The sequence below is a fragment of the Palaemon carinicauda genome, chromosome 2, assembly GCF_036898095.1.
Source record: "Palaemon carinicauda isolate YSFRI2023 chromosome 2, ASM3689809v2, whole genome shotgun sequence".
In the NCBI taxonomy this organism is placed as follows: Eukaryota; Metazoa; Arthropoda; class Malacostraca; order Decapoda; family Palaemonidae; genus Palaemon; species Palaemon carinicauda.
The window spans coordinates 131,988,754-132,011,230 of NC_090726.1; the positions used below are offsets into that span (position 1 = coordinate 131,988,754).

Below are 22,477 nucleotides of genomic sequence, written 5' to 3' on the forward strand. Positions count from 1 at the left end.
ATGAAGCTATTACGATGAATTTCTCTACGACAATACACATCCTACAAGCAACCTTCCAAAGTCCTTCCCCAGGAATCCATCTCACCTGTATGCCTAGACAATGTCACCTCTCGACCCAAGAAGCAAAATTTCCTGTGATGAAGCCCTTGTTTACATAAAAATATAATCCTTTTATCTTAAATCTATCTATATAATTTATTGTATCAATCCAATCTGAAAAATTATTCTTTCAATTAACCATTCTTGGGTAGAGCTTAGAGTTATTTTTCCTTGTTTAGCTGTTGGTATTATTATCGTAGGTTTCATGTCTTTGGATATAGAGATTGTGTCCAAAGAAAACCATAAACCTCTAATACATACGCATTAGCCAAGAGGGCTAGATTTCTTATAATATGAAAATTTATATCATATTTACGAGAGGCTGTTGAAGTAAAATTTGCTACTGCAAATTCAAGTTCCTCTTCAGTAAATATTTTATTGTATCAGACATCTTCCACAGCATCAAAATTCAACTAAATTGCTTCTTCGCTTCTTTTGATGGATGGAAACCGGCCATCAAAATGATTGATACTGTTCATGTTTTCAATATTGCAGTCATTATGTATTAATGCAAATATACTATAGGGGCAATTATTTATTCTGAATTCCTGCCACACCTTTTGCATTGAAGTATTTTCTGATATACTAGACAGTTATCTTTGCAACAAAATCACCGTGTATTTTATGATCTCTGTGGAAGTGGGGGCATAAAAACAATTAGAATAGCGCCAATGTATCTCTGCATATAGTAAGAGGCGACTAAAATGGACGGGACGAGGGGGCTGGGAACCCCCTCTCCTGTCCTGTATCATATACTCCTGTGAGACATCGAAGAGGTGGAGCTGGGGGGAGAGTTTTGGGGTGTCTAAATGTGTGTGGATGTAGTACGATAGAGAGTAAAAGATGCGAGATTGGAAATATGTTTAGGAATAGAAGGATGGATATATTGGCTTTGTGTGAGACAATGATTAAAGGGAAGGGTGAAGTGATGTTTGGTGAAGTATCTGGGATTGAAAGGGGAAGAGCGAGAGAGGGTATGGCTTTATTGCTGAGTAAATGGATGACAAGTAAAGCAGTGGAATGGAAGGAGATATCATATAGGTTAATGTGGGTAAGGGTTAGGTTGGGTAGGGAATGTTGGGCTTTTGTTAGTGCGTAAGGGCCGGGTTGTGAGAAAAGTGAAGAAGAGCGGAGCGAGTTCTGGAATGAATTAACTAGTTGTGTAGAAGGACTAGGTAGAAGGAATTATGTAGTTGTCATGGGTGACTTAAATGCTAGAGTGGGAGCTGGAGAGGTAGAAGGTGCCATTGGGAAGTATGGCATACCTGGTGAAAATGAGAGTGGTGAGAGACTGTTAGTTATGTGTGTTAAGCAAGAGCTGGTGACAATTTCTAGCTTTTTCAAAAAGAAAGATAAAAACAAGTATACATAGGTAAGAGTGGCAAATGGAAGAGTGGTAGAAAGGGCGTTAATGGATTATGTGTTGATAACTAAAAGAATGTTTGGAAGATTGAAAGACATGCACATGTTTAGGGGTATGGCTAACGGTATATTTGATCATCTTTTGGTGGAAGGAAAATTAGTTGTAGCAAAAGAGTGGGGGAATAGAGTGGGGGATGTAAAAGGGAGCTAGTGAGGGTTGAAGAGTTAATAAAACCGGAGGTAAAAAGTGAATATCAAGAAAGGTTGAAAATGGCATATGATAGAGTGAAATTAAGAGAAACTGGTAATTTAGAGGAGGAGTGGAAGTTAGTAAAAGAAAATTTTTTGGGGATTGCAAGTGATGTGTATCGCAAGAAGTTTGTGGGAGGCATCATGAGGAAGGGAAGTGATGGGGGAATGAAGGAGTGAAGGTGAAAGTGGAAGAGAAAAAGAGGGCTTTTGAAGAATGGCTGCAGAGTAATAGTGTAGAGAAGTATGAAAGATATAGATAGAAAAATGTGAAAGTAAGGTGCAAGGTAACTGAGGCAAAGAGGGCAGCTGCCCTGAGGTGGGGTCAGGGATTGGGTCGTTCATATGAGGAGAATAAAAAGAAGTTTTGGAAAGAAGTGAAGAGACTAAGGAAGGGTAGGCTGATTCAAGAATTGAAGAGACAGTGAAAGATGGAAATGGAAGGTTGTTAAAAGGAGAGGAGGCAAGGAAAAGGTGGGTGGAATATTTTGAAAGTTTACTGAATGTTGAGGATAATAGGGAGGCAGCTATAATTGCTGATGCAGGTGTTGAGATGCCAGTGATGGGAGATGAGAATGAGAGAGATATTACAAGAGAGGAAGTGAGGAGAGCACTAGATGAAAACAAAACTAGGAAAAGCACCTAGTATGGATGGTGTGAGAGCTGAGATGTTGAAGGAAGGGGGTGTGACTGTAGTTGAATGGTTGGTGAGATTGTTTAATATGTGTTTTGTGTTGTCAATGGTACCAGTAGATTGGGTTTGCATGTATTGTACCACTATATAAGGATAAGGGAGATGTGCATAAGTGTTGTAATTCAAGGGGTATTAGTTTGTTGAGTGTGGTTGGAAAAGTGTACGGTAGAGTACCGATTAATAGGATTAAGGATAAAACAGAGAATGCAATCTTAGAAGTTCAGGGACGTTTTAGAAGAGGTAGGGGTTGTATGAATCCAATTTTTACAGTTAGACAGATATGCGAGAAATATTTAGCAAAAGGTAAGGATGTGTAAGTTGCATTTATAGATCTGGAGAAAGCGTATGATAGAGTTGATAGTGAAGTGATGTGGAATGTGATGAGGTTATATGGAATTGGTGGAAGGTTGTTGCAAGCAGTGAAAAGTTTCTACAAAGGTGGTAAAGCATGTGTATGACTCTTTCAAAATTTTAGGTGTGATTCTTGACAGCAAATTTACTTTTGAGAAACATATAAGGTCTGTGTCTTCTTCAATTGCACAAAAAATTGGCTTATTGAGAAAGTCTTTTAAGATATTCGGTGATCAATCTATTCTGAAGAAGTGTTTTAATTCTTTTATTCTACCTTGTTTTGAGTATTGTTCTCCTGTCTGGTCTTCAGCTGCTGATTCTCATCTTAATTTGTTGGACAGAAACTTACGGTCTATTAAATTTCTTATTCCTGATCTAGATATTAATCTCTAGCACCGTCGATCAATTAGTTCATTATGCATGTTGCATAAGATTTTTCATAACTCTGACCATCCTTTACATTCAGATCTCCCTGGACAATTCTATCCTGTTCGTAATACTAGGCAGGCAGTTAATTCTAATAGCCAGGCCTTCTCCATCATAAGACTCAATACTACGCAGTACTCTAGAAGTTTTATTCCAGCTGTTACCAAGTTGTGGAATGATCTTCCGAATCGGGTTGTTGAATCAGTAGAACTTCAAAAGTTCAAAGTTGGAGCAAATGCTTTTTTGTTGACCAGGCGGACATGAGTCTTTTTATAGTTTATATATGACATATTTGTTGTTGACGTTGTTAATAGTTTATATATGATATATATCTTTTGACATTACTTTTTTTAGAATGATTTATTGTTAATTTGTTCTCTTCAGTTATTTATTTCCTTATTTCCTTTCCTCACTGGGCTGTTTTTCCCTATTGGAGCCCCTGGGCTTATAGCATCTTGCTTTTCCAATTAGGGTTGTGGCTTGGATAGTAATAATAATAATAATAATAGGATAGGAAATAAAGTGAGTGATTGGTTTCCAGTGAGAGTTGGGCTGAGACAGGGATGTGTGATGATGCCATGGAAGTTTAACTTGTATGTTGATGGAGTGGTGAGAGAGGTGAATGCTCGAGTGCTTAGACGAGGATTGAAACTGGTAGACGAGAATGATCATGAATAGGAGGCAAATCAGTTGTTGTTTGAGGATGATACTATACTGGTTGCAGACGCAGAAGAGAAGCTTGGCCGATTAGCTACAGAATTTGGAAGGGTATGTGAGAGAAGGAAACAGAGTTAATGTGGGTAAGAGTAAGGTTATGAAATGTACGAGAAGGGAAGGTGGGGCAAGGTTGAATGTCATGTTGAATGGAGAGTTACTTGAGGAGGTGGATCAGTTTAAGTACTTGGGGTCTGTTGTTGCAGCAAATGGTGGAGTGGTAGCAAATGTACGTCAGAGAGTGAATGAAGGATGTAAAGTGTTGGGGGTAGTGAAGGGAGTGGTAAACAATAGAGGGTTGGGCATGAATGTAAAGAGAGTTCTGTATGAGAAAGTGATTGTTCCAACTGTGATGTAAGGATCGGAGTTGTGGGGAATGAAAGTGATGGAGAGACAGAAATTGAATGTGTTTGAGATGAAATGTCCAAGGAGTATAGCTGGTGTATCTCGAGTAGATAGGGTTGAGAACAAAGTAGTGATGGTGAGAATGGGTGTAAGAAATGAGTAAGCAGCTAGAGTAGATATGAATGTGTCGAGGTGGTTTGGCCATATTGAGAGAATGGAAAATGGCTGTCTGCTAAAGAAGGTGATGAATGCAAGACTTGATGGGAGAAGTACAAGAGGAATGCCAAGGTTTGGGTGGATGGATGGAGAGAAGAAAGCTCTGGGTGATAGGAGGATAGATGAGAGAGAGGCAAGAGAGCGTGCTAGAAAAGAAATGAATGGTGAGCGATTGTGACGCAGTTCCGGTAGGCCCTGCTGCTTCCTCTGGTCGCCTAAGATGACCGCGGAGGTAGCAGCAGTAAGGGATTCGGCGTTATGAAGCTTCATCTGTCGTGGATAATGGGCGAGGGTGGGCTGTGGCACCTTAGCAGTACCAGCCAAACTCGGTTGAGTACCTTGTTAGGCTGGGAGGAATCGTACAGAGGAAAGCTCCCCTTTTTTTCATTTGTTTGATGTCGGCTACTCCCTAAAATAGGGGGAAGTGCCTTGTATATGTATGTATTTTATTACTATAATTTGGTTTCAATACCAATTGTTTTTTTTTTTTTTTTTTTTTTTACTTTCTAGACATAGGGGGAGCAATAGTGAAGTTTTTAAATCTTTTATTACAAGCTTGCTTTTATTTTCTCAATTGGGATATTGTGTCTGACCACCTTTGGGCATTACTCAGACCCATAAATTTAACAGCTGCTTGGGTGATGAAGTTTACAAAGATATCATTTGTTTCATCGTGATCTTGTGAATGATTAAAGGGAGGTACTTGACCCATATTATACCTGAACTTATTCCAGTCAGCTTTAAATGTGTTATACCATTGAATATTAGCAGTTGGTGTATGTCCTAATGTAGTTATTATTATAGGGGAATAGTCACTGTTATAAAGGTCGGACCCGACGTTCCATTCAAACAGATCAACAATACTGGTAAAAGAAAGACTTGAATTAATTAATGAATATGTTCCAAGAATGTTCAAATGATAAGTGCTCATAATAATTCACCATTTCTTTAACAATTTGTATCGACAGCAATACGATTAGTGTCTCAGAGGGAGGATTGTGGGTATGGAAGTTTCCAATTAATAAATGATCTTCTTGCATATAGTATTTAGGAATTTTTGGGGGTAAATTTTATCAATCAGATAGTTTCAAAAGGGTTGATTGTACATACAAATATTAAAGTTGTTATTATTCATTCCTATCTTACTCCAAGTAATTTAAATTTTAAAATGTTAGATATCATAGTATTGAATGTGAAATTAGTATGAATATGTACAGCAATTACTAATGTACCAGCAGAGGTGACTACGTGAGATGCTAGAGTGTAATTTTCTATTGAAGGAAAAGTATCATTAGTATGCTATAACCATATTCAAATGGGATTATAAGTTTTCAATAGTCTTTAAATTTCCCCTAGATACAAACGGGTTTTAAGGTCAATAATATTCCCATGAACTATGTCTATACATGGATTGAACATTAAGGCAGTGGAAATGGATTTGCAACGAACAGAGCATTATTTCTTCCTATTTTCCTAAAGTCGGATTTCTGTTTAAATCCACACACATTAGTTATTCATTGGGTTAAAGTTCTTTGGATTTTGTTTCCTCATGGTTATTTTGGTTATGATTTGCTTACTATTCGTCATTTAGATTATGATTAGGTTTTTCTATAAAAATTTCAAGATAAAGAGCACCTGTTGCATGCTTCCTTGTCAGTTGCTAATCACCCATAGAATCTGCATTGTGAATCTCTAATTGATAAAGTTATCAATCAGACTGTTAAATGTATGTATATTAATGTTTTTAACATTGTGAAATTAAGAAATGAAGCAATAATTGCAGCTACGTGAACCTGCTTTATCATCTAATGTTGTTTTATGCAAAATCATTGATCTACCAATTATGCCTATAACTGGAGATGGATTTCTTTCTTGGGGCAGGGGGGGGGGCACAATGCTAATTAAGTTTTCTTCGGATACTTGAGTATCAGCTGGATTCTTATGAACCTTACAATGTTGCAATTTTATACTCTTTGTTGGGGGCCCTGTCACCCTTTTATGGTGGAATTATTATTTCTACTAAGCATATATTACACGTCACATACTTTGAACCAATGCATAACTTTCAAAGGAAATTGTTTCTTCACTATATCACTGTGTTAAGTTCAGGCACAACAAAGAGTAATTAATAAATGCATTAACACTTACAAAATTTTAAGATTTCAATTTGCAATAAAAAAAAGTGTTTGCCTTATCAATAAGGGATAGAATGCCACTTCTTTTTGCAATGAAATGCCACAAACTTACAAAATGGTATGTTTAACCAAATCAAATACACATAAAAGTTTATAAAAAGAGGATAAAAATATAACATTTCAACATTCCAAGTACTTTACCTGAAGGACTTGAAACCTTCATTTCTTCACATTGGTCAAGGTGCCCTCCACTTGGTGCTGAATTTTCAATTTTAGTGCAAATTGTAATAAGGTCAACTCCTTCATTTTCTTCTGTATAACAAGTACAGGTGGCATCACAAGCTTCATTTCCAACCGTTACATTTTTGTTACCAAAAACATGAGTCCTCACTATAGAGTTATTAAGACCTACCACGCGAAGTTCTACCTCAACATCTGTAAAAATAAATTATCAATAGTGATTATCTCACAAAGTACTCATTAGTTTGATTTTCATAGCAATCTACTGCCTATAATCAAAATATGAAATACATTACCAATATTTTTTGTTAGAATGGTGATAAATGCTGACAAAGTTATATTTTGTTAGCAGAGGAAAACAAAAAAGAATCGTTCATTTGTTGTGTTAATCACTTATACAAGTTAGGCAAAAGACAAAATAAGATCGGTTTCTTAAGCACAAATAAAAAGAATTTTCATTAGGGGTTTGCCTAAGCTTGGATAAAAAACTAAATAAATGTCAACAAATATTGACGTGATAGAATGATACTTCTAAATCACACACACACACACACGAAATAATCAAAGCATGAGTTTTAGCCTATTCAACTTTAAACTTTATCAGTACACCAGTTTAAAAACAACTCAAGTTAAGAAAAATAAATATATATATATATATATATATATATATATATATATATATATATATACATATATATATATATATGTATATATATATATATATATATATATATATATATATATATATCCTCTTTCCTAGATAAGAAAAAAATATTGTAATTCTAAGATGTCAGGCAATATCTTTGAAATTTATGTAGTCTGCAAAGTTTCGTAAAACCATAAAAAATTAATGCACGAAAAAGGGACATAACTAGAAATTTCAGTAGAGCTACATAAAATTAGGAGAGTACCCTTTTATGCCTCAATATATTTTTCAGAATATAAAACAAATGAAAATAATTCACAATTAATCATGATTGTATATTAAAAAAATCCATTACACGCTATAGATTGAATATCACCATATTCTTAACAGTAAGTAATGCCTGTAGATATGAAATTAATTCATTCCTGAGTAGCTTTCGTATCATAAAATTTTTGTATAATGAAAGCAGTTTTATATGTAAATCCCCTAATTCGTTCCAAGCCCTACAAAAACACCACATTAAATTCTATGATAAACATATACTGTACTAACTACAATGAAATACAACTAAAATCTGTACATTTGAATAATTCAATACCTAATCTAACCATTAATACCAGTAAATGAAGTAGTTATTAGCACATAATGCAATAATAAATGGAAAAAAAAAACAAAATGGAGTGAGGCGATGTTCAAAAGCGAAAGTAACGGCAGTGGAGGGCAAATGGCAGAAAACATTTACAAATGGAAGAAATCAGGAACACTTAACTTTACGAAACACATTAACAAATGGTAGAAATCATTAACACTTAACCTTAAAAAACACATCGACAAATGTCAGAAAATATTAACACTTAACTTTATGAAAAACTTATTCCACTTTTGTTTTTTTCGGATCACTTTGAACTTCCTCTAGGCCTGCTATTGGCCTCTTTGAAAAATTACAAGCCAAGGAAGCTGGTTTCTGCCTGCTTTATAAAATGTTCCTGCAATGAGTCAGGCAAATGTCATTACACTGAATAAGAACACGACCTGTGTAAACCTTTTCGGGTCTGTCTTTCTACGAAATCTGCCATTTTATAAGCTAGAATCTCCTTAACTTCAGCCACTGTTGTATTCATAGCTGTGTCCGCCTTCTCCTCGCCAATCAAGAACTGTTTCTGAACGACGTTCACTTGCATGGCCTCTAACTACTTCAGGTCGTCCATTGTAAGTGCCTCTTGGTGCTCCTCAAGAAGTTCATTAATGTCGTCCTCATCGACGACCAGCGTAATGATTTCCTCAACCTCACGTTGAGGAACAGGGTCAGGATCGACAGTGGTTTTGACCTTGGTTTCAACTAAGCCTACGTCGAATCCTTCAAAATCTCGTGCGGAGACGGCATCAGGTTACACCTTTTTTCCACGAAGAGTGCAGAGTGCGCCTTGAAACCTTCTGCCAAGCTTTATCAATAAGTCGGATTCATATCACAATATCAAGACGCTCCTTCCAAAATTCACGCAGGGTGAGGTTTGTGCTATTGGTGATTTCGAAACATCTCTTGAAGAGATGTTTTGTATAGAGCTTCTTGAAGTTTGAAATCACTTGGTGGTCCATGGGTTGGTATTAGGTGGAAGGTAAAGAACCTTGATAAATGAATACTCCAGAAGGAGATCTTCTTCCAGGCCAGGAGGATGAGCATGGGCGTTGTCCAACACCAGCAGACATTTCAGAGTTTTACTCACTCGCCAAAGAAGTTTCGTTACCCAAGTTTTCACATTAGCCCTCCATATCACTGGAAGCTTCTTCTTGAACACTTTGTGGAACTTTAAAGCTAGAGGAGTCTCCGATGATACACTAATATGGGTTTGACCTTACAATCCACATTGGCGTTTCCACAGAGAGCAAGGGTAAGCCTGTCATTCATTGGCTTATGCCTGGGGATCATCTTCTCTTCCTCCGTGATGTATGTCCGAAGAGGAATATTTTTCCAAAAGAGCCCAGTTTTGTCATAGTTGAAGACTTGCTGGATTGCTGGGGACTGTAGCCTTCCTGGAGAGTCAACTCGTCAAACGTCTTAACAACGGCTTTGGCCGCTTTCATGTCCTAGCTTGCAGCCTACCCATGCAGCACCAGCAAATGAATACCAGACCATCTCTTGAATTTAAAAAAAAAAAAAACCTTTTGAAGCCTTGAACTCTTGGGGTACCTACTGTGAAGTCCCTTCCCCTGCACTGTCTTTGGCCTGAGCATGCACGAGATCATCAAAAATACCGCATGCCCTGTGGAAGATTACCATCTCGGTGATCGTGTCTGCAGCAATTTCCTTGTCCTTAATCCAGAGGAGAAGCAGTCTCTTCATCTCATCATAGACGTGACTCTTCTAAATAGAAAAGACAGCCATGCCCTTATAAGGTGTTGCTGCTTTGATGGTTCCATTTTGCTTAAGGATGGTGCCCATCGTCGACGGATTTCTGCCATATTTCTTAATGATCACACTTAACAGCCTGCCAGCCTCATACTTCTTGATTATCTCAGGCTTCGTCTCCATAGAAATCATCCTCTTCTTCTTTCCTTGAAAATCAGCAACATTCTTGGGACCCATGGCTAATACTGATGACCCATCGTTTAAAAGGCGGCAAACATGGATATCCAAAACTTATTTATGTATTGCTACAGGTGGATGCATTGAGTTTATAAGTAACCTAATTACTCGGCAGGATGTAAGAGGTCTAGCCATGCCACTCTGTGTGGCACCCTGGACGTGGACAGCTGGAGAACCGTCTCGTCAACCCAGTTGTTGCGCAAAGCAGCATCACTTGGACAGTCACAATCATCAGGGTAAGTTACAGAGGTGCTTCTCTTACAAGGCTATCGACATGCAAAGACTGGAGGACATACAACAGGCAGTATCACTGGAGGTCCGGTGGGAGACGAGTGTGTGAATGTGGATAGAGTACTGTCTGAGGGTTGCAGGATCCTTATGGAGACTTTTGCGAGCATCAAAAAAGAACCCATGGATGAGCATGTGTGGAATAACACTCACCCAAGATGGAAGAGGCTGTTAGATTCCAAAGATAGCAAACTGATTTGGAAGTCCATTGAGGAGAACAAAGCAGATCAACCAATGGAAGAAGAGTTCAAGGTACATTTTAGCAATTTATTATACCAACCAAATGAAGAGACTTTTGGAGCCAAGGACGTGGGTGATGTGCCGTACATACCTGTGCTAGATGACCCCTTTACACCTGCCAAGGTGAACTGCCCCTAAGTGGAGTCTATGTGAATAAGATTTATAGTGGACTGCCCCAGGGTATAATTAGAAACTTGCCAGTGGCATGGCTTATGTTCTTGTTAAATGTCTTTAACCTGGTTTTTGTATATGGAAGTTACCCTCTAGGTTGGTGTTATAGTAAATTGATTGTGCTATTTAAGTCAGGTGATCGATTGTCATGCAATAATTACAATGTAATTAGAATCATGGACACTTTGGCAAAGATTTATGACACATTGATCTATAGTAGATTGAAACTGTGGTGCTCGATAGACAAATGTCAAGCTAGGGTGCAAACTACCAGAGGTTGTATTGAACATATTGTCAGCTTCAGATTATTATGTGATTATGAGGAGCATAAGAAAGTTAAATTATACGTGCTGTTTATAGATTTTAGTACAGCTTATGATAGGGTCCCTCGGCTAAAGTTAATTAACCGTCTTATGTCCTTAGGATGTGGGGCTGTGATGATTAGAGCCATAAAATGTATGCATGTATCCACTAAAAATACCCTCAGGTCGACAACTGTAGATGCAAATATTGGTGTTTGCCAGGGGGCCCCATCGAGCTGTTTATTGTTTGTGCTATACATTGATCATATGGTAAGCATGTTGAGGACGGTTGAAATGGATGGATTTCTAGGTAATTTGCATGCTATGTTGTTTATGGACGATACTGTCATATTAGCTACAAATAGAGAGATGTGTAAAAAGAAATTTTGTGGTGAAAGCGGCATGGTAAGTAATGAAAAGAAAACCAATTTTTTTGTAATCAATGGCTACGATAATGATAAGAGATCTATACCAAGTTGTGGGTACACTGTCATCTATTCATCTGAGTGTCTGTATCTCGATGTATGGTTTACGGACTCGGGAGAAGCAAGAAAGCTATGGCAAAATATGAAATAGTGTCCAAGACTATTGTAAACAAATTTGCTATATTTTGTGCGAGAAACTCTCAGATGCCTTTTCTGTATAAGAAAAATTGTTTTTTGATGGGGCAGTGACATCATCATTGTTATATGCTTCCGAATAGTAATAAAAGAATGAAAAGCAATATAAAAAGTTAATAAATTGTTTACTAGGTGTACGTAAAATCACGAGTGTAAACCTGTTAATGTTGGAGGTAGGATGGTGGAGCCGCGTACCTCGGGAAGAACATGTGTCAGTGTGATGATATTCACGTGCAAACAGAACAACATGTGTTGATATACTGCCCACTTACTGATCACTGTCGGGAGAGGTTCTGAATGTTAAACTTCGTAGATACTAAGAAGTTATTCACTGAAACAATTTATTTGGAAAAATTATGTAATTATGTATATGAAGTATTGCAGACATATGTGGAATAGCTGCAATGCTCTAAGGGCGTAGATTTGTATTGTATTAGGATTATGATATGTTGGAAGTTAGATCCTAAAGATGCTTGAGTGGTTGGTATTGTAGGGGAAGAAAAAGAAAAGGAGAGGAAAAGAAGTAAAAGAGGAGGTAGAGGGCAAAGAAGAATTATCATCTTAGGCCTTGTGTTGTGGATTGATAGCGTAGGTGTGAAATATTGCTCTAAAATATATTTGTATATGGGTGATTATTTTGGACAAATCTAATTCATATGTAGTGAAGATTACTTTTCTATACCATATGTTTGTTTTGTCAATAATCTACTGACTATGAGTTGAATAACACAACAGAATAACTATAAGTACGGAAGAGAAATCACCAATATAAATGCAATGTGAACGATAGCATTGCCGAAATGAAATGGTCGAGGAACGGCAATAAGTAGATGCATGGCAGGAAAAATGCTGACCAAAACGAGAGCAGGATCTTATGGCAGTAACTAGCATCAGAGTAGGGAGACAACCAATGGGAGAGCAGGACGATGGCAGTGAGTTTACAGTTTGACAGCGTGCAGATTTTAAAATTATTTTCTCGGCAGCCAGGCGAATCTTGTTTCGTATCATGAAGGTTTTTTTTTTTTTTGTAATATGAGGATAAAAAAATATTCGTATCACTTTTCATACCAGGAATTTTTCATATACAGAGACTTTCGTATAGAGGCTTCACTTAGTGTTCAATAAAAAAAATTAACATCACTACTATTTTTTAATATGAAAAACAGGGAACTAAAAACAAAATATTTCAAGAATAGTAACATTATAATGGAGCTTTCATGATATATAAAGTATACAAAAAAGACTTATGTCAGCCTATTATTGTTATTTAATTATTCAAATTACTATTATTATAATTATCAAAATTATTATTATGCAGCTCTATAAAAGTAGTACTTTTATAAAGGTTGCAGACCAGGTAAGTGACCTGATGCCTTCATGTAGCTGGTGTATGATAGATCAAACAAATCGAAATGTGACGTTTAAGCATTTGAGCGTAACTCAAAGTAACCAATTCCAACCTCAAGGAAAGATGGAAGATTATAGAATGATAGCTGCTGCACAAAATCTTTTTGATTTTTGTATCTAGATTCTAATGTTTTCTGAAAAACAAGTTTGATTTGATTTATGGAATCAATGGGGTCTTCCATATGATATCTAGATTGTGAGGTGAGGTGAAGAGTGGTTGGACATAAAGAAATAAATTAGGAAGGTAAAGGAGAAAAAATACCAAACCCCAAGGGGGAAACTGAAGAAGTATCTTGAAATACATGACAGTAAGATGATAAAAAAGAAAAAGTAAACAATTGTTAAGGACCGGGCCGGTAGTTATCCAAAACCCTAGGGGGGAAACTGAAGAAGTATCTAGAAATACATGACAGTAAGATGATAAAAAAGAAAAGTAAACAGAGGAAAATTAATGGTTAAGAAATGGCAAACTTATAACAGAGTTTGTATTTTTCCTAACATACAAACCCGAATTCTTTACTATAGGAGATATTCTAGCGCGAGGTGGAAAATACGGCACAAAACCTTAACAAGGTCGTTAACAACCGGGCCAGTAGTTATCCACCTGTTAGGGGTGGGGGACTGCCGGTCGGTAGCTACTGAATACCTTCAATCGGATTCTAGCTAGGACTATTTTTAGATTTGAGTAAAGAATTTGGGTTTGTATGTTAGGAAAAATACAATCTCTGTTATAAGTTTGTCATTTGTTCCTACACTAAATACAAACCCTCATTCTTCACTATAGGAGACAGTCTTGAAGTCAGGGTGGACGAGGAGTTCCCTATTCCTAGGGAAGATAGTCCTCAGACTAGACTCTTTTGATGAACAAATCTCCCATTAACTTTTCTTTGTAGATCCCCATAATCTTAGCACGACTGAAGGTTTGTAATTACGTGGAAACAAATGTTTCAGTATGAAGAGGGCCGGGAACATACGACTTGGACCCTTTCATACTTAGGATTCCCCTGACCTTAAAAAGGGGAACCATCGTGACTACGAGTATAACTTATACCCTGTGAGAGGAGTCAGATGAGTTATTTCCATTGGGGAGTCCAGCTGAAATTGGTTACAGACTAAGATATCCAGATGAGAGGAAGAAGGAAGGAGCAGAAGACATATGGATGTTCTTCTACCAACCTAGTGTAACACAGAATCCTCGACCAATGGCTACTGTCCCCTGAAAAGGAGTAAGGTAGCTACAGCACCTGTTGCCCTGCCACAATAGGCCCTATAGAAAAGGTGTTTAGAGACCTATGTGTCACATCGGTTAAATAGCGAGTGGTGAATGTAGATTGGCGTTTCCAGACTCCAGCTCTTAAGACTTGGGAGACTGAAAAATTCTTCTTAAATGCCAGTGAGGCAGCCACTCCCCTAACTTGATGGGCTTTAGGTTGAGCTGCCTCTGGGTCTCCGCGAATGGCTCTCGCAATAACTTTCTTGAGCCAGAAAGAGAAGGTGTTGCGAGAGAATCTTCTTCTTTAACTTGTTGGTACTGAGGAAGAGATGATGGAGGCGTGGTATGAAAGGTCTGGTGTGCTTCAGGTATTTCCTTAGTGCCCTGACTGGGCACAGTAGCAATTGGTCAGTATCCTGTGTTACCCTGTTGAGGCTGGAAATTGAAATTTTCTAAACCTCTCATCGGCCGATGAAGGATTCTGAGTTTTGGCCACAAAGCCTGCCACGAAGTTGAGCGAGACTTCCCCCATCCTCTAGAATGGGTGACTTCGTAGGATACACCATGAAGTTCACCAACCCTTTTTGCCGAGGCCAGAGCTACTAGGAAGACGGTCTTAAGGGTTAGGAAGTAGTCAGAGGCCCTATTCAAGGGCTCATAGGGTGGTCCCTTCAAGAAACGTAAGACCAGGGACACGTCCCAAGGTGGTGGTCTAATCTCCACTAGGGGGTAAGATCTCTCAAAACCTCGAATCAACAAGGTGATATCTTCTGAGGTGGAAAGGTCAACCCCTCTCAGTCTACAGATGAGGCTTAAGGCTGAACGATAGCCTTTAATTGCCGAGACTGTGAGGAGTTTCTCCTCCCTGAGGTACACCAGGAAGTCTGCCACTAATGGAAGAGAGGGATCGAGTGGAGACACGCCTCGCCCTCTACACCAAGCTGCAAACACTCGCCATTTTGCTTGGTAGAGGTTTGTGGAAGATTGGCGCAGGTGCCTGGACATGTGCTCAGCCACCTTCCTTTAAAAGCCTCTGCTTCTGAGGAGAGACTGGACAACCTCCAGGCATGAAGCTTCAGGAAGTGGATTCTCCCGTGGAGGATATCACTGTGTGGCTGCGTCAACAGAAGGGTTTCTGGAGGCAGAAACCTCGGAACTTGAACCAGCAGGGAAAGAAGGTCTGCGTACCACTCTCTGCTTGGCCATGCCGGAGCTATTAGAGTTAGTTTGCAGTTCCGGGAGGTCCTGAGCTTGTTGATCACCCTTCTGAGCAGACAAAAGGGTGGAAAGGCATATGCATCCAGGTTGTCCCAGGAGTGTTGAAGGGCGTCCTGGATTGCTGCCTGATGGTCTGGAACTGGGGACCCATAGCGGGGAAGTTTCGCATTCAGAGAAGTGGCGAACAGGTCTATTGTGGGAAACCCCACAAAGCTATTACTGTCTTCGCTACTCGAGGATCCAAAGACCATTCACCACTCAACACTTGGTGATGCCTGCTCAGTTGATCCGCCACGATGTTTCTCCGTCCCGGAATAAACCTGGCTGTGAGAGAAATGTTGTGACTTTCCGCACACTAGCAAATCTGGACCGCTAGCAAACAGAGGTTTCTTGCCAGAGTACCCCCTTGTTTGTTGATGTACGAGACGGCTGTGGAGTTGTCGCTCATCAGTACCACCTCTCGTCCTTGTAGATCTTCTACAAAGAATTTTAGGCCTTTCCAGGCTGCCAATAATTCCAGGTGATTTATGTGGAGAGTCTGCTCTATCGGAGACCAAACTCCTGATGCTAATTTTGGGCCTAGGTGGGAACCCCAGCCCCGTAGCGATGCGTCCGAAAAGAGTTTTAACTTCGGACTGGGGCTTTGGAGGGGAATGTCCTTTTGGGTAATCTCTCTGGTTGACCACCAGTGAAGATCTTGTAACATCAGAGCTGGAACCTCCACTGACAAGAATGGGGAATCGATCTTTTGAGACCAATGGGTCTTCAGATGCCACTGGAGACTTCTCATTCTTGATCTTCCACCTGGAACTAGTTTTTCCAATGAGGAAAGATGGCCCAGAAGACTCTGCCACGACTTGGCTTTAGGCGGTAGTGGAGACAAGAGATGGGCGATGGACTGATCCAGTCTCCGAAGTCAGTCTTCCAAAGGGAACACGCTCCCTACCTAGGTGTTGATGGACATACCCAGATAGTTTAAGACTTGGGTTGGAGTCATACAAGGATCCCCAGGTCCTTGCAAAGGTCTAGAAGTCTTCTCAGGTGATCCTGTGGGTGGTCTTTTTGTCCGATGTCACTTCGTCCGACGACACTTCGTCCACGTCTTTTTGTCCGATGGACTTTTGGTCCAACGACATTTGGTCCAATTTATAAAAAACAAATGTTTGAAGGGATTGTTATTACCGTTTACTTCACTTCTCTGTTAAAAGTTTATATCTTATTGGCTTTTGTGATAAAGTAATGTGATCATTTTCTAATTACTCTATTAGTCATGCTTAACATTCTCTTTCTCCTCCTTTCTCTTTAGTATGGTACTATATATATATAGTGTGCTGCAAGTTTAGTATTTTAGTTTCTGAATCTGCCCATCCCGAAATGGCAAAGTTTATACAATCAACGAAGAAGAAAAGAAAAGTAAAACGTTTAGCGGATCGAGCACATTTGAACATTTGTAAATTTATCGAAACCTTGAAGGAAGAAGAAGGATTTATTCAAGGTAAAATAACTCAAATACTTCGAGGAGATCCATCAAATTCTTGTTCATGATATAAAAAAATCACCAAATGTCTCAAAAGATTAGTAACTGGATATGAGTCAACGAGGAAAACAGTTTTTTTCAGGAATGTGGCATATAATTTGCACCAATTTCACTCCTATACTTTAGAGTTTGGCAATTAATTATTATATTATTATAAACAACAAGGGAGAAAGTCCTCATAAGGTTTAATTTTGCTATTGAGGAAGTCATGAATTAGCTAGGGTTTTTCTTTTTTCTTTTATGGCTTGAAACAATTTAAAATTGGACCAAATGTCCTTGGACCAAAAGTCCATCGGACGAAAAGACATTGGACAAGAAGACGTGGACAAAGTGTCGTTGGATGAAGTGACATCGGACGAAAAGTCGGTACACGTCCAGAGCTAGCTCCCTGGACGAGGCCAGGAGTAGCCAATCATCCAGGTATCTTAGCAGGCGTATTCCGTGCTTGTGAGCCTACGAATATACGAGTTCGAAAACCTTCGTAAAGACCTGTGGGGCGGTCGAGAGGGCGAAGCATGGGACTTTGAACTCGAAGATTCGACCCTGAACCAGAAAGCGCAGGAATTTCCAAGATGTGCGATGGATTGGCACTTGGAAATATGCATCTTTAAAGTCCACAGATGCCATAAAGTCTCCTGGACGCACCGTTTGGGTCACGGAGGCTGCTGTCTCCATTTTGAATGGAGTTTGCTTCACAAACTGGTTCAAGGTCGAAAGATCGATTACTGGTCTCCAACCTCCCGAGGCTTTCTCTATCAGAAAGAGGCAACTGAAAAACCCCGGGGAGGCGTTGGAGACCTCTTGAATGGAGCCTTTTAGAAGGATGCTCTGGATCTCCCGAGCTAGGGCTTGCTGTTTCCCAGGATCCCAAGTGACCTGGGAGCACAAGATCAGGGGAGGAATTAGAGGAGGAGGAGAGTCTATGAAGGGGATGCAGTACCCCAAACGAAGCACCTTGATGGTCCATTGCATGGCCCCCATAGCCTTCCACCTCCTCCAACTCCCCTGCAGGCACCCCCCCTATGCACTGTGAGGGGGGAGCCGTGACCCTATTTCTGTCTAGGGTTCCTCCCTCTGCCTTTAGCCTTAGGAGGAGCCGACTTTCCTCTGCCCATAGGTTTAGGTGTAAAAGAGGGGTGACTGAGGCTCTTGGCTGGGAGTGGAGTTGCGATTGTTGCTTTGGGTTGTGGAGTTGGCTGCTGTTGCATTATGCGAAAGGAAGCAGCCTTTTGCATCGCGGTGTCCTGCGTCTCTTTCCTCCAAGTATCTAAGGCAGAGGAAACTGCCTGTTTAGAACAGAGGAGAGGCTGCAGAAGATCCAAGTTCCTCAAATCTGACTACTTGGTCTTACCGATGCTCCTATCAAGTCTGGAGACTACTGATTCCCTCCTTTTGAGAATCTAGTTGCTTCACATCGTTGCAGTCGTAGCAGTTAGGAAGTCCATTGTTTTGGCCCCAGCAGATACGACTTCCTGCAGGGACTGCATGGAGTTTTGGTTTGAAAGATCTTCGTGACTTGCTAGGTAGCCGACTGTGCCTGACCACGTGTCAAACCAGGATAATGCCTCCAGAAGGGACACTGATGCTGCTTCCATTGCCGAGGCTTCTGTAGCAGTGAAGGAGACTGGAAGAGAAGAGTCTCTCTGCAGAGCAGCCAGGTGTGAGCCTTGCTGTGAGGGGATCCAGGGTCAGAGGAGAAGGGTTGGCATCTCTGACCTTGTAAAAACTCTTTTGCCTCGGAAAAGGAAATTGCAGAAGTTTATGGGATCCTTGAGACTTCAAGGAACCCGTTTCCCCCCAGACCGCCTGCGAGACTTTCCTCAGACAGCCTGCAGTGAGAATAGACCAGGGAAGTTCGATTCTGGCCTTAGGGTTTGGTGGAGGACGACATAATCTGTCTAAAGCTGGAGCGTCGGTATGTCGAGGTGACAGATGTAAATCCCCGAGGCCTGAGATATTACACATCGTTCTTAGAGCCCTCAGATAGGAGGGCTCTAAATCTCTTGATGGTTGTTCTTCTGAGGACTCTTCCGGTCGCGCTAATTCCTCGCGAGGGAGGGCGATAGAAGCCCGAGTGTCTGGAGGTAACGGCGAAGTAGAATACTCCATTGCCGTTATTCCAAGGGAAGGCTGAACGCTGGCTAATGGCGCCGCGAGCGCCTGATCTTGCCTGGAAGTTGAAGGTTTAGGCGTAGGCGACCGAAGTAACGGTACTGTCTCAATAAGAGGTTGCATTGATCGGCGGTCTGGCCATTCTCCTCTGTTCTTACACGAAGAGAAGAAGGGTTGAACCCTTGCGTCTTCTTCTGAGGTTCTCGTGAAGCTCATATTCCGTAACTTGTTAGAAAGTACGGGAACGGGAGCTGTTCTGTCTGAAACGCTTGGGCGAGGTGAATGACCCCGCGCAGATATGTCCGGAGACTTGCGCCATCGGGAGGTTGAAGGACAGGAGCGCTTGGGTAGTTTGTAGCGCTACAGCAAAGCGTCCTAATTTGCTTATTATCGCTCCGACTGTTATCTTGTATAGAATAAAAACGTTTGGAAATGGTTTACAGATCTTAAATATGTTGTGTAAGGGGGGGTCCGGGGGGGCACAGCCCCCCTGGGTAAGGACACGGCTTTTAGCATAGGTTAGGTGGGTTTTTTTCAGTTAGCTTCTCCCGCCAAAATCATTTTTAGAACGACGGCCACAGTTCAGAATATTCCCGTTTTCTACGGGATCTGGCCGTCACCCTACAAAGGCTCTGAGCGCTTTTTCTCTGTTGATACGAAACGACAGCGAGAAGAAATGCTCTTTTTCCCTTCCCTAAAGCGATCTGAGCTCCTCAAGATAATATGTGAAGGAGAGGGATCCCGCTCAGAGTGCTCTCTTTTCTTGGTCGCTCTCCGGGCGCGATTAGATGAAAAATCGCCCCAACAGGAGCGCTTATTACGCTTAGAAGAACTCTCTCATGACGAAGAGCGAGAACGTATCATAGAGCTCTTCTTATAGCGCCTAGATGATCCCTCGCGAGAGGAAGACGATTGCGAGGCAGAACGATGACGCGAGGATGCACTCTTCTTATGTTTATGATGAGAGCGTTTATCGCCTCTCGGCAAGACATTTCGTGAAGAGATAGAAGGCGAGGAAGAGCGAGAACGATGACGTCTTATTCCTATGTCACCTCTCTCTCCGACGAGAACATCTGGGCGAAGGAGAGCGAGCTCTCCTTTTCCTCTTCTCTCTCTCCCTCCTATCCTCCGAGGGTGACGAAGACGATGAGGAGGAGGAGGAGGAGGAGGAGGGGGAGGTATAACGATGATCGCGCTTGCGACGTTTCGTAGAAGCGCAAGCGAGGAGTGAAGTAGGCGCCGCGGGAGCTGAAGTTACTACATCTGCCGACACTTCAGCGGCCGCCGACTGGGTTGACGGGATGTAGGCGAGGTCCGGAACTCCCGAAGTTTCCAAAACAGAAGGGACCTGAGGTAAAACTGTGCCCGCGAGGAATTGGTTCCACACTTCCACCGAAGGAGAACCAGGAAGTCCAAGGGCAGGCCATATCGCTCGTACGTGATCTGGAATAGAAGCGGTAATAGAACTATTCCCGATGATGGAAGAAAATGTCCCTCTGGGAGGGGCAGCGTGATCCGCCTGACCAGGGGGAATGGGGGTTAAGTCAATGGTGCCGCTCTTCCTTGACTTCCCCCCCGGAGGAAGGAGGCAAGGAAGTCTGAAAGAAGAGATCGAGAGGCCGAAGAGGCCAGAGACTCCTTACCTTTCGACGGCGAACGTGGCGGTAATGAATCCTTCTTGGATTTCTTCTTCCTCCTCTTCATGAACTTATCCCACTGAGAGGGCAACCATTCTCTACATACTTGGAAGGGGGAGCCTTCAGAACACCTATGACCTCAACACGAAGGGCATAGGGAATGAGGATACACCTCCGGTGGTGACATGAATGTGCCACAAGATTTTGGGGGAATCCCGGGACACTTCCTCATATTAGAGGACATCACATCTAATAAAGAAAAGAAAAAGAAAAAATTAACCAAAAACACACTAAAGAAAGGCTAGTCTGCCAGTCAAACAAAAGCAGGAGCAGCGGTGTTACCAATGCGACGGCTAGAATTCGATTGAAGGTATTCAGCTACTGACCGGCAGTCCCCCACCCATAAGAGGTGGATAACTACCGGCCCGGTAGTTAACGACCTTGTTTTTTCCAGCTCGCGCTAGAATAGCTCCTATAGTAAAGAATGAGGGTTTGTATTTAGTGTAGGAACAAATAGGTGTAGTTGGTGCCAAAGGAATGCTACAAAGACCTGTTGGTAACACCTACATTGCATCATGTGATATATACACTGATGTTACTTATCACGTTTAGGGAAAGAATTTTAATGAAGAAATATTTACCAGAAATGGTAAGGCAGTTACAGTTAGTCACTCCTTGTCAAAGAGACTTGGGTTACTCTTTACAAAGCTTACTTATATCTTGCTTATTTTGTATGGTAGAGGAATGACATACTAATGCAATGCAATCTAATAGCATAAGGAATTGGAACAAATCCTGGCATAATTCGTACATATTTTGTTCGGACATTTAACTGATCTGAAGACGTATTTTGGCTCCATACATTCATGTACCATTGAGTGCACCGATTGTTCACAGAATCCTTTTGGGAAATGTTCTCTAAAAATCGCAGTTTCATCCAAGTGAGGAAGGAATTACTAAACGTTTCTTAAGGCATACTGGCATTGATCAGGAAGTGCCCTTGTTTTGTTTATTCATAAAAGGTGATTTCTACAATTTTTAATATATTATCAAGTCCAGTAACAATTTTTATATCTATTATGAATAATTAATAATATAAATCATCTTATGTTTTATGCATAATTTCTAAATTCCCTCTGCTTTTTAAAATGCATTCAATCATTACAAATTTATACAGCTTCAATCATGGAAATGTCTAATCAGTCGTCGACATAATGCAATAAACCAGAAGTTCCTATCTGCTGTAGTTTAGCCGTACTAAGATGCAGAAAAATATTGGGGTATGTAAAATTTTCCCCCAGCCAAAATTCATTGCACAAAAATAACATAAAAAACAAATAACTTATAAAAGAACAGGCAAAGGCGAAGCACGCTTAAAGGCTCACGCGAAGAAAGTTTCAGGCAATGCTTTTTGGTGGATTCCCAAGACCCTTCATCACCTCTAAAAATCTTGTCTTGTACGACTCCCCTCCAGCCATAAAACACCAAAGTCTCACGCCGACATCTGCCCCCTCCCTACAAGATAAGCAGCATAAGGTAGTACCATATGATACGAGTGTGAATAGGTGTGTGTGTGTGGTTACGATGTTAAAATTTTTACTAATAATGTAGCCAAATAAAAACACAGAGCTACAACAGTTTTCATTTGATGTCTATTCTTTTTTACTCATT

General features: G+C 40.6%; 1 protein-coding gene across 1 annotated transcript in view; it reads right to left on the minus strand.

Annotated features, from left to right (window-relative positions):
- LOC137627122 (uncharacterized) overlaps positions 1-22,477 on the minus strand; it is a 285,574-nt gene that overhangs the window by 61,554 nt on the left and 201,543 nt on the right. The window contains exon 8 of the mRNA XM_068358167.1: positions 6,793-7,026. Coding sequence (XP_068214268.1) covers positions 6,793-7,026 — 234 coding nt within the window. The remainder of the gene's footprint in view (positions 1-6,792; positions 7,027-22,477) is intronic.